Genomic DNA, 12,003 nt, shown 5'->3' with positions numbered 1-12,003 from the left:
TTGATAGTGCTGTTAAGAAGGTAGAAACTAGGACCTGCCTTGTTGATAGTGCTGTTAAGAAGGTAGAAACTAGGACCTGCCTTGTTGATAGTGCTGTTAAGAAGGTAGAAACTAGGACCTGCCTTGTTGATAGTGCTGTTAAGAAGGTAGAAACTAGGACCTGCCTTGTTGATAGTGCTGTTAAGAAGGTAGAAACTAGGACCTGCCTTGTTGATAGTGCTGTTAAGAAGGTAGAAACTAGGACCTGCCTTGTTGATAGTGCTGTTAAGAAGGTAGAACCTAGGACCTGCCTTGTTGATAGTGCTGTTAAGAAGGTAGAAACTAGGACCTGCCTTGTTGATAGTGCTGTTAAGAAGGTAGAACCTAGGACCTGCCTTGTTGATAGTGCTGTTAAGAAGGTAGAACCTAGGACCTGCCTTGTTGATAGTGCTGTTAAGAAGGTAGAACCTAGGACCTGCCTTGTTGATAGTGCTGTTAAGAAGGTAGAAACTAGGACCTGTCTTGTTGATAGTGCTGTTAAGAAGGTAGAAACTAGGACCTGCCTTGTTGATAGTGCTGTTAAGAAGGTAGAAACTAGGACCTGCCTTGTTGATAGTGCTGTTAAGAAGGTAGAAACTAGGACCTGCCTTGTTGATAGTGCTGTTAAGAAGGTAGAAACTAGGACCTGCCTTGTTGATAGTGCTGTTAAGAAGGTAGAAACTAGGACCTGCCTTGTTGATAGTGCTGTTAAGAAGGTAGAAACTAGGACCTGCCTTGTTGATAGTGCTGTTAAGAAGGTAGAAACTAGGACCTGCCTTGTTGATAGTGCTGTTAAGAAGGTAGAAACTAGGACCTGCCTTGTTGATAGTGCTGTTAAGAAGGTAGAAACTAGGACCTGCCTTGTTGATAGTGCTGTTAAGAAGGTAGAAACTAGGACCTGCCTTGTTGATAGTGCTGTTAAGAAGGTAGAAACTAGGACCTGCCTAGTTAGAGGTAGAGCAGAGCCTTATTTTTTTAAACCTTTATTAAACTAGGTAAGTCAGTTAAGAATAAATTCTTATTTCCAATGACGTCCTACCGGGGAACAGCTGGTTAACAGCCTTGTTCGGGGGGCAGAACAACAGATTTCTACTTTGTCAGTTGGGGATTCGATCCAACAACCTTTCAGCTTTACTCAAAGCCAGTGGCATATTGTTAGTAAAGATGGAAGATTTGTGTTGTGCTTGTTGAGCGTCCTTCCCTATAAGCATGCTGAAACTCTGTCAATTTGTTTACTGTAAAATAGCATTGTATCTGGTCAATCACCATTTTTTCCAGAAGATTACTAAGGGTTGGTGTTAAGGGAATTTTTTATCAATGATGACTAATTATTTCAACTAGTCCAAATGCTATTATGTACTGTACATAATACATTTTCTCTCTTGCTCCCATTCCCAATTGTTTATAAAATAGTCAGGAGTTAAGTAACAATGACGGTCTGTTCCTTTGTACAAATGAATGAACTATCTCCAGACTGTCTAGAATGCTGATTTACACTGACCTTGGCTTCAGGCGAGGAGGGAAGGCTCGAGAACTATAGGGCCTCTCTACCCGTCTCATGAAGAGATAGAACATTTAGAAAACTCTGACGTCATTTTCAGTTTATAACCTGTGGAAAAATTGGTATGTAACCAGTGCTCTCTTGAATTAAACGCTGTTACCTGACTTTTAAGACAGGGGCTCTGTCCATTCTTATAAATTAAGGGTCTTACAAACCCTTCGAATGCATTGACAGAGTATTAAATTCTGATTGGGAAATAATACAGAGGAATTTAGAATTCCTTCGACAGTTGGTAACAGGCTAATTGGTCGGCTATTTGAGCCAGTAAAGGGGGCTTTACTATTCTTGGGTAGCGGAGGGACTTTAGCTTCCCTCCAGGAAGTACTCATACAGGAGCAACAATATAGTGTCACTTTGGTTTATGTTCAAATCTCCAATTTAGACGTTCCTACTTCCTTTGATCAAGTGTTCTTAAGGTCACAGGAAGTGGGCTGTGAGGTCACGTCAGTGAGGTCATCCATTAAAAATAACAGGAACTCTCTGTCACAGCCAACAAGTCTGGCGTGGACACCGCCGTGTGTGTGTGTGTGTGTGTGTGTGTGTGTGTGTGTGTGTGTGTGTGTGTGTGTGTGTGTGTGTGTGTGTGTGTGTGTGTACGTACCAGGTGTGTGTGGCAGCATGCTGACCGCAGCGGTGGTGTGGGGGAACAGGCTGAGTGTATCTCTGGTAGTACCGTGTCTCTGGAAGGTGTTCCCCTCCCAGTACACCCCATGGATATCCACCTCCGTACCCAGCCCAAAGGTGTACCAAAAAACCCTGTCCCCGGAACACATATCCAGGCCTGGAAGGTTTCCGTACATGAAGCCGTTCACCGCTGAGAGAGAAGGAGGGAGAGATGATATCAACAACTACAAGGAGAGAATGGGGAGGAGGGGAGAGAGAGGAGAGGAGTGGAGAGAGGAGAAAGAGGAGAGAAGAGGGTAGAGAGGAAAAGGGAGGAGAGAGGAGAAGGGAGGAGAGAGGAGAAGGGAGGAGAGAGGAGAGAGAGGAGAGGAAGGGGGAGAGGAGGAGAGAAGGGAGAGCGGATAGGAAAGGAGGGGAGAGAGGAGAGAGAGGAGAGAGGAGGAGAGAGACGAGAGGAGGGGAGAGAGGAGAGAGAGGAGAGAGGAGAGGAGGGGAGAGAGGGGAGAGAGGGGAGAAAGGAGGGGGAGAGAGGAGGGCAGGGGAGAGAGGAGGGGAGAGAGGAGAGAAAGGAGAAAGGAGGAGGGGAGAGAGGAGGAGGGAAGAGAGGAGCGGGGAGAGAAAGTAGAGGAGAGAGAGGACAGGAGGGGAGAAAATATCAACAACTACACTCAGAGGAGATATAGAAAGTAGTCAAAAGTTGACTGCAATGATAATAAAATAGTTGAACAGGTGGTAACTAATGGAAAAGACAGTTCTGCACTATAAGGATACAGTTCCTACAACTTGATGGGTAAAGTTTAGGAGCGGACACGCCGGTGTGTGTATCATACCGTGCATATTGTTGCTCTCCTGAAAGTCTTGGTTGTCTGGGTCTGACTGGTCCGATCCATAGATCTCTATGTTCCTCTGAAGGTACCAGCTTAGGTTCTCATCCATTACAGAGAACAGCAGGAACAACTCCCTGTCCACGTTCCTCTGCACCACACACACACACACACACACACACACACACACACACACACACACACACACACACACACACATATACACACACACACATACACATATACAAACACATATACACACACACACATACACACCTCACACACACACACACACATATATACACACACACACGTAGATATATATGATAAGAGCAATGCTGTGATGTGTGTGGTTGTATGTAGGTCATGTATGTTACCATGTATGTTACAGTTGAAGTCGGAAGTTTCCATACACCTTAGCCAAATACATTTAAACTCAGTTTTTCACAATTCCTGACATTTAATCCTAGTAAAAAAATCCCTGTTTTAGGTCCGTTAGGATCACCACTTTATTTTGAGAATGTGAAATGTCAGAATAATAGTAGAGAGAATTATTTATTTCAGCTTTTATTTCTTTCATCACATTCCTAGTGGGTCAGAAGTTTACATGCACTCAATTAGTATTTTGTAGCATTGCCTTTAAATTGTTTAAACTTGGGTTAAACGTTATGGGTAGCCTTCCACAAACTTCCCACAATAAGTTGGGTGAAATTTGACCCATTCCTCCTGGCAGAGCTGGTGTAACTGAGTCAGGTTTGTAGGCCTCCGTGCTCACACACACTTTTCCAGTTCTGCCCATACATTTTCTATAGGATTGAGGTCAGGGCTTTGTGACGGCCACTCCAATACCTTGACTTTGTTGTCCTTAATTAAGCAATTTTTTCACAACTTTGGAAGAATGCTTGGGGTCATTGTCCATTTGGAAGACACATTTGTGACCAAGCTTTAACTTCCTGACTGATGTCTTGAGATTTTGCTTCAATATATCCACATAATTTTCCTCCTCATGATGCCATCTATTTTGTGAAGTGCACCAGTCCCTCCTGCAGCAAAGCACCCCCACAACATGATGCTGCCACCCCCGTGCTTCACGGTTGGGATGGTGTTCTTCGGTTTGCAAGTCTCCCCCTTTTTCCTCCAAAACATAACGATGGTCATTATGGCCAAACAGTTCTATTTTTGTTTCATCAGACAAAATGACATTTCTCCAAAAAGTACGACCTTTGTCCCCATGTGCAGTTGCAAACCGTAGTCTGGCTTTTTTATGGCGGTTTTGGAGCAGTGGCTTCTTCCTTACTGAGCGGCCTTTCAGGTTATGTCGATATAGGACTCGTTTTACTGTGGATATAGATACTTTTGTGCCTGTTTCCTCCAGCATCTTCACACTTTTGCTGTTGTTCTGGGATTGATTTGCACTTTTCGCACCAAAGTACGTTAATCTCTAGGAGACAGAAGGCGTCTCCTTCCTGAGCGGTATGACGGCTGCGTGGTCCAAGGGTGTTTATACTTGCGTACTATTGTTTTTACAGATGAATGTGGTACCTCCAGGCATTTGGAAATTGCTCCCAAGGATGAACCAGACTTGTGGAGGTCTACAATTATTTTTTTGAGGTCATGGCTGTTTTCTTTTGATTTACCCATGATGTCAAGCTAAGAGGCACTGACTTTGAAGGTATGGTAACGTTCATGGTAACATGGTAACACACATGGTAACATTCATGGTAACACACATGGTAACATTCATGGTAACACACATGGTAACATACATGGTAACACACATGGTAACACACATGGTAACACACATGGTAACATACATGGTAACATACATGGTAACACACATGGTAACACACATGGTAACACACATGGTAACATGTTAACATGGTAACACACATGGTAACATGTTAACACACATGGTAACACACATGGTAACACACGTGGTAACACACATGGTTACATGTTAACATGGTAACACACATGGTAACACACATGGTAACATGGTAACATGGTAACACACATGGTAACACACATGGTAACACACAGTGACTAGGTATTTACAGAGTTATTAGCTGGTACTTCTTGTACCTTCTTACTTACTTGTACTTACCTAGACAGCGTCGACCACCAAGCCATAAGAATCAAATCAAATCAAATCAAATCAAATTTTATTTGTCACATACACATGGTTAGCAGATGTTAATGCGAGTGTAGCGAAATGCTTGTGCTTCTAGTTCCGACAATGCAGTAATAACAAGTAATCTAACTAACAATTCCAAAACTACTGTCTTGTACACAGTGTAAGGGGATAAAGAATATGTACATAAGGATATATGAATGAGTGATGGTACAGAGCAGCATAGGCAAGATACAGTAGATGGTATCGAGTACAGTATGTACAAATGAGATGAGTATGTAAACAAAGTGGCATAGTTTAAAGTGGCTAGTGATACATGTATTACATAAGGATACAGTCGATGATATAGAGTACAGTATATACGTATGCATATGAGATGAATAATGTAGGGTAAGTAACATTATATAAGGTAGCATTGTTTAAAGTGGCTAGTGATATATTTACATCATTTCCCATCAATTCCCATTATTAAAGTGGCTGGAGTTGAGTCAGTGTCAGTGTGTTGGCAGCAGCCACTCAGTGTTAGTGGTGGCTGTTTAACAGTCTGATGGCCTTGAGATAGAAGCTGTTTTTCAGTCTCTCGGTCCCAGCTTTGATGCAGCTGTACTGACCTCGCCTTCTGGATGATAGCGGGGTGAACAGGCAGTGGCTCGGGTGGTTGATGTCCTTGATGATCTTTATGGCCTTCCTGTGACATCGGGTGGTGTAGGTGTCCTGGAGGGCAGGTAGTTTGCCCCCGGTGATGCGTTGTGCAGACCTCACTACCCTCTGGAGAGCCTTACGGTTGAGGGCGGTGCAGTTGCCATACCAGGCGGTGATACAGCCCGCCAGGATGCTCTCGATTGTGCATCTGTAGAAGTTTGTGAGTGCTTTTGGTGACAAGCCGAATTTCTTCAGCCTCCTGAGGTTGAAGAGGCGCTGCTGCGCCTTCTTCACGATGCTGTCTGTGTGAGTGGACCAATTCAGTTTGTCTGTGATGTGTATGCCGAGGAACTTAAAACTTGCTACCCTCTCCACTACTGTTCCATCGATGTGGATAGGGGGGTGTTCCCTCTGCTGTTTCCTGAAGTCCACAATCATCTCCTTAGTTTTGTTGACGTTGAGTGTGAGGTTATTTTCCTGACACCACACTCCGAGGGCCCTCACCTCCTCCCTGTAGGCCGTCTCGTCGTTGTTGGTAATCAAGCCTACCACTGTTGTGTCGTCCGCAAACTTGATGATTGAGTTGGAGGCGTGCGTGGCCACGCAGTCGTGGGTGAACAGGGAGTACAGGAGAGGGCTCAGAACGCACCCTTGTGGGGCCCCAGTGTTGAGGATCAGCGGGGAGGAGATGTTGTTGCCTACCCTCACCACCTGGGGGCGGCCCGTCAGGAAGTCCAGTACCCAGTTGCACAGGGCGAGGTCGAGACCCAGGGTCTCGAGCTTGATGACGAGCTTGGAGGGTACTATGGTGTTGAATGCCGAGCTGTAGTCGATGAACAGCATTCTCACATAGGTATTCCTCTTGTCCAGATGGGTTAGGGCAGTGTGCAGTGTGGTTGAGATTGCATCGTCTGTGGACCTATTTGGGCGGTAAGCAAATTGGAGTGGGTCTAGGGTGTCAGGTAGGGTGGAGGTGATATGGTCCTTGACTAGTCTCTCAAAGCACTTCATGATGACGGATGTGAGTGCTACAGGGCGGTAGTCGTTTAGCTCAGTTACCTTAGCTTTCTTGGGAACAGGAACAATGGTGGCCCTCTTGAAGCATGTGGTAACAGCAGACTGGTATAGGGATTGATTGAATATGTCCGTAAACACACCGGCCAGCTGGTCTGCGCATGCTCTGAGGGCGCGGCTGGGGATGCCGTCTGGGCCTGCAGCCTTGCGAGGGTTAACACGTTTAAATGCCTTACTCACCTCGGCTGCAGTGAAGGAGAGACCGCATGTTTTCGTTGCAGGCCGTGTCAGTGGCACTGTATTGTCCTCAAAGCGGGCAAAAAAGTTATTTAGTCTGCCTGGGAGCAAGACATCCTGGTCCGTGACTGGGCTGGATTTCTTCCCGTAGTCCGTGATTGACTGTAGACCCTGCCACATGCCTCTTGTGTCTGAGCCGTTGAATTGAGATTCTACTTTGTCTCTGTACTGGCGCTTAGCTTGTTTGATAGCCTTGCGGAGGGAATAGCTGCACTGTTTGTATTCGGTCATGTTACCAGACACCTTGCCCTGATTAAAAGCAGTGGTTCGCGCTTTCAGTTTCACACGAATGCTGCCATCAATCCACGGTTTCTGGTTAGGGAATGTTTTAATCGTTGCTATGGGAACGACATCTTCAAGGCACGTTCTAATGAACTCGCACACCGAATCAGCGTATTCGTCAATGTTGTTATCTGACGCAATACGAAACATCTCCCAGTCCACGTGATGGAAGCAGTCTTGGAGTGTGGAGTCAGCTTGGTCGGACCAGCGTTGGACAGACCTCAGCGTGGGAGCCTCTTGTTTTAGTTTCTGTCTGTAGGCAGGGATCAACAAAATGGAGTCGTGGTCAGCTTTTCCGAAAGGGGGGCGGGGCAGGGCCTTATATGCGTCGCGGAAGTTAGAGTAACAATGATCCAAGGTCTTTCCACCCCTGGTTGCGCAATCGATATGCTGATAAAATTTAGGGAGTCTTGTTTTCAGATTAGCCTTGTTAAAATCCCCAGCTACAATGAATGCAGCCTCCGGATAAATCGTTTCCAGTTTGCAGAGAGTTAAATAAAGTTAGTTCAGAGCCATCGATGTGTCTGCTTGGGGGGGGATATATACGGCTGTGATTATAATCGAAGAGAATTCTCTTGGTAGATAATGCGGTCTACATTTGATTGTGAGGAATTCTAAATCAGGTGAACAGAAGGATTTGAGTTCCTGTATGTTTCTTTCATCACACCATGTCACGTTGGCCATGAGGCATACGCCCCCGCCCCTCTTCTTACCAGAAAGATGTTTGTTTCTGTCAGCGCGATGCGTGGAGAAACCCGTTGGCTGCACCGCTTCGGATAGAGTCTCTCCAGTGAGCCATGTTTCAGTGAAGCAAAGGACGTTACAGTCTCTGATGTCCCTCTGGAATGCTACCCTTGCTCGGATTTCATCAACCTTGTTGTCAAGAGACTGGACATTGGCAAGAAGAATGCTAGGGAGTGGTGCACGGTGTGCCCGTCTCCGGAGTCTGACCAGAAGACCGCCTCGTTTCCCTCTCTTTCGGAGTCGTTTTTTTGGGTCGCTGCATAGGATCCACTCCGTTGTCCTGTTTGTAAGGCAGAACACAGGATCCGCGTCGCGAAAAACATATTCTTGGTCGTACTGATGGTGAGTTGACGCTGATCTTATATTCAGTAGTTCTTCTCGACTGTATGTAATGAAACCTAAGATGACCTGGGGTACTAATGTAAGAAATAACACGTAAAAAAACAAAAAACTGCATAGTTTCCTAGGAACGCGAAGCGAGGCGGCCATCTCTGTCGGCGCCGGAAGTAGGATCAGGACTGCTGAACAATTCATCAAAATGACCACCAGGACATTTTGTGACTGTGTATTTACTAATGAAGTATGTAGTACTTTCGTGCTTTGTTACTAGTATGTACATTTAAGCAGTGGTTGGAACCAAAAATCATTTTCTAATCGTTTCGTTCTGAACAAAACCATTTTATTTTTTTCTGTTGAACTGACCTGCAAAATAAAGTTCTGAACCAGTTCAAACCCCAAAAAGTACTGGTTTATATAGTTCCTTTCTGTTCCTTCTCAACCCAGTCACAGTGGGAACAACGTCCTTTATCCACGTCCTGATGAACCCAGTCACAGTGGGAACAACGTCCTCTATCCACTTCCTGATGAACCCAGTCACAGTGGGAACAACGTCCTCTATCCACTTCCTGATGAACCCAGTCACAGTGGGAACAACGTCCTCTATCCACTTCCTGATGAACCCAGTCACAGTGGGAACAACGTCCTCTATCCACTTCCTGATGAACCTAGTCACAGTGGGAACAACGTCCTCTATCCACTTCCTGATGAACCCAGTCACAGTGGGAACAACGTCCTCTATCCACTTCCTGATGAACCCAGTCACATTGGGAACAACGTCCTCTATCCACTTCCTGATGAACCCAGTCACAGTGGGAACAACGTCCTCTATCCACTTCCTGATGAACCCAGTCACAGTGGGAACAACGTCCTCTATCCACTTCCTGATGAACCCAGTCACAGTGGGAACAACGTCCTCTATCCACTTCCTGATGAACCCAGTCACAGTGGGAACAACGTCCTCTATCCACTTCCTGATGAACCCAGTCACAGTGGGAACAACGTCCTCTATCCACTTCCTGATGAACCCAGTCACAGTGGGAACAACGTCCTCTATCCACTTCCTGATGAACCAAGTCACAGTGGGAACAACATCCTCTATCTACTTCCTGATGAACCCAGTCACAGTGGGAACAACGTCCTCTATCCACTTCCTGATGAACCCAGTCACAGTGGGAACAACGTCCTCTATCCACTTCCTGATGAACCCAGTCACAGTGGGAACAACGTCCTCTATCCACTTCCTGATGAACCCAGTCACAGTGGGAACAACGTCCTCTATCCACTTCCTGATGAACCCAGTCACATTGGGAACGTCCTCTATCCACTTCCTGATGAACCCAGTCACAGTGGGAACAACGTCCTCTATCCACTTCCTGATGAACCCAGTCACAGTGGGAACAACATCCTCTATCCACTTCCTGATGAACCCAGTCACAGTGGGAACAACGTCCTCTATCCACTTCCTGATGAACCCAGTCACAGTGGGAACAACGTCCTCTATCCACTTCCTGATGAACCCAGTCACAGTGGGAACAACGTCCTCTATCCACTTCCTGATGAACCCAGTCACAGTGGGAACAAAGTCCTCTATCCACTTCCTGATGAACCCAGTCACAGTGGGAACAACGTCCTCTATCCACTTCCTGATGAACCCAGTCACAGTGGGAACAACGTCCTCTATCCACTTCCTGATGAAGCCAGTCACAGTGGGAACAACGTCCTCTATCCACTTCCTGATGAACCCAGTCACAGTGGGAACAACATCCTATTTCCACTTCCTGATGAACCCAGTCACCGAGTCAGTGTATACGTCGATATTATTCCCAGAGGTTGAACAGTCCTGAACAGTCCAGACCAACATTGAACAGTCCTTACCACAGGTGCTTCCTGCTTAAGTTTCTGCATATAGGCGGGGAGGAGCAGTATGAACGTTTCCAGATTTCCAGAAGGGAAGGCGGGGGGAGGTCCTTGTAGCCATCCCAGAAGGAAGAGTAGCAATGGTTAAGAATGCTCTTGCCGTGAGTAGCAAAGGAGATGTGTTGATAGAATTTCCAGAGCGTTTTCCTTAGATTTACTTCATTAAAGTCAAAACGTACAATATATTTAGTCTCAAGGTATGTGTATTCCAATTCCAGTGTAGTTCCTTGAGAGCTGTTGTTGTGTCAGCCTGAGGGGAATGCGGTCGGCATTTGTTGGTGAGATATTCAGATCGGGAGAACAAAAGGGCTTGAGTTCCTGTACGTCAATCACACCATGAGATGTTAATCATGAGACACGTCCCTACATCTCTTTGTTTCCCTGAGAGGTATTTTGTTCCTGTCCGCGTGATGGACGGAGAACCCCGCTGGTTGAATGGACAAGGGGCAATATATCCAGAGAAACCTCACGTTTCCATAAAAGCAGATTGTTAGTCTCTTATGTCTCTTTGGAAGGACATCCTCGCCCTGAGCTCATCTATTTTATTGCCCAAAGGACTGAATGGCAGCTAATAATATACAGTGCAAGACTAAGATCCCACTCATCCTTCTCAGGTAGCAACGTTTTGGACCTGGAATGGACGGGGCTGTCCTTGGGTAGCAACGTTTTGGACCTGGGATGGATGGGGCTGTCCTCGGGTAGCAACGTTTTGGACCTGGGACGGATGGGGCTGTCCTCGGGTAGCAACGTTTTGGAGTATCACCTGGGATGGATGAGGCTGTCCTCGGGTAGCAACGTTTTGGAGTATCACCTGGGATGGATGGGGCTGTCCTCAGGTAGCAACGTTTTGGACCTGGGATGGATGGGGCTGTCCTGGGGTAGCAACGTTTTGGACCTGGGATGGATGGGGCTGTCCTCGGGTAGCAACGTTTTGGACCTGGGATGGATGGGGCTGTCCTCGGGTAGCAACGTTTTGGAGTATCACCTGGGATGGATGGGGCTGTCCTCGGGTAGCAACGTTTTGGACCTGGGATGGATGGGGCTGTCCTCGGGTAGCAACGTTTTGAACCTGGGATGGATGGGGCTGTCCTCGGGTAGCAACGTTTTGGTCCTGGATGGATGGGGCTATCCTCGGGTAGCAATGTTTTGGACCTGGGATGGATGGGGCTGTCCTCGGGTAGCAACGTTTTGGACCTGGGATGGATGGGGCTGTCCTCGGGTAGCAACGTTTTGAACCTGGGATGGATGGGGCTGTCCTCGGGTAGCAATGTTTTGGACCTGGGATGGATGGGGCTGTCCTCGGGTAGCAACGTTTTGGACCTGGGACGGATGGGGCTGTCCTCGGGTAGCAACGTTTTGGAGTATCACCTGGGATGGATGAGGCTGTCCTCGGTTAGCAACGTTTTGGACCTGGGATGGATGGGGCTGTCCTCGGGTAGCAACGTTTTGGACCTGGGATGGATGGGGCTGTCCTCGGGTAGCAACGTTTTGGACTTGGGATGGATGGGGCTGTCCTCGGGTAGCAACGTTTTGGAGTATCACCTGGGATGGATGAGGCTGTCCTCGGGTAGCAACGTTTTGGAGTATCACCTGGGATGGATGGGGCTGTC

At 46.8% G+C, this 12,003-nt stretch overlaps 1 protein-coding gene across 1 annotated transcript in view; it reads right to left on the bottom strand.

Moving 5' to 3' along the window:
* Positions 1–12,003, bottom strand: part of LOC139388473 (ferroxidase HEPHL1-like) — a gene marked incomplete at its 5' end in the record, with an annotated part of 65,868 nt that overhangs the window by 21,956 nt on the left and 31,909 nt on the right. The window contains 2 exons of the mRNA XM_071135155.1: positions 2,181–2,393; positions 3,034–3,178. Coding sequence (XP_070991256.1) covers positions 2,181–2,393; positions 3,034–3,178 — 358 coding nt within the window. The remainder of the gene's footprint in view (positions 1–2,180; positions 2,394–3,033; positions 3,179–12,003) is intronic.

Source organism: Oncorhynchus clarkii, chromosome 29 (genome assembly GCF_045791955.1).
Source record: "Oncorhynchus clarkii lewisi isolate Uvic-CL-2024 chromosome 29, UVic_Ocla_1.0, whole genome shotgun sequence".
Classification (NCBI taxonomy): Eukaryota; Metazoa; Chordata; class Actinopteri; order Salmoniformes; family Salmonidae; genus Oncorhynchus; species Oncorhynchus clarkii.
This window is presented reverse-complemented; position numbering and strand designations above follow the sequence as displayed.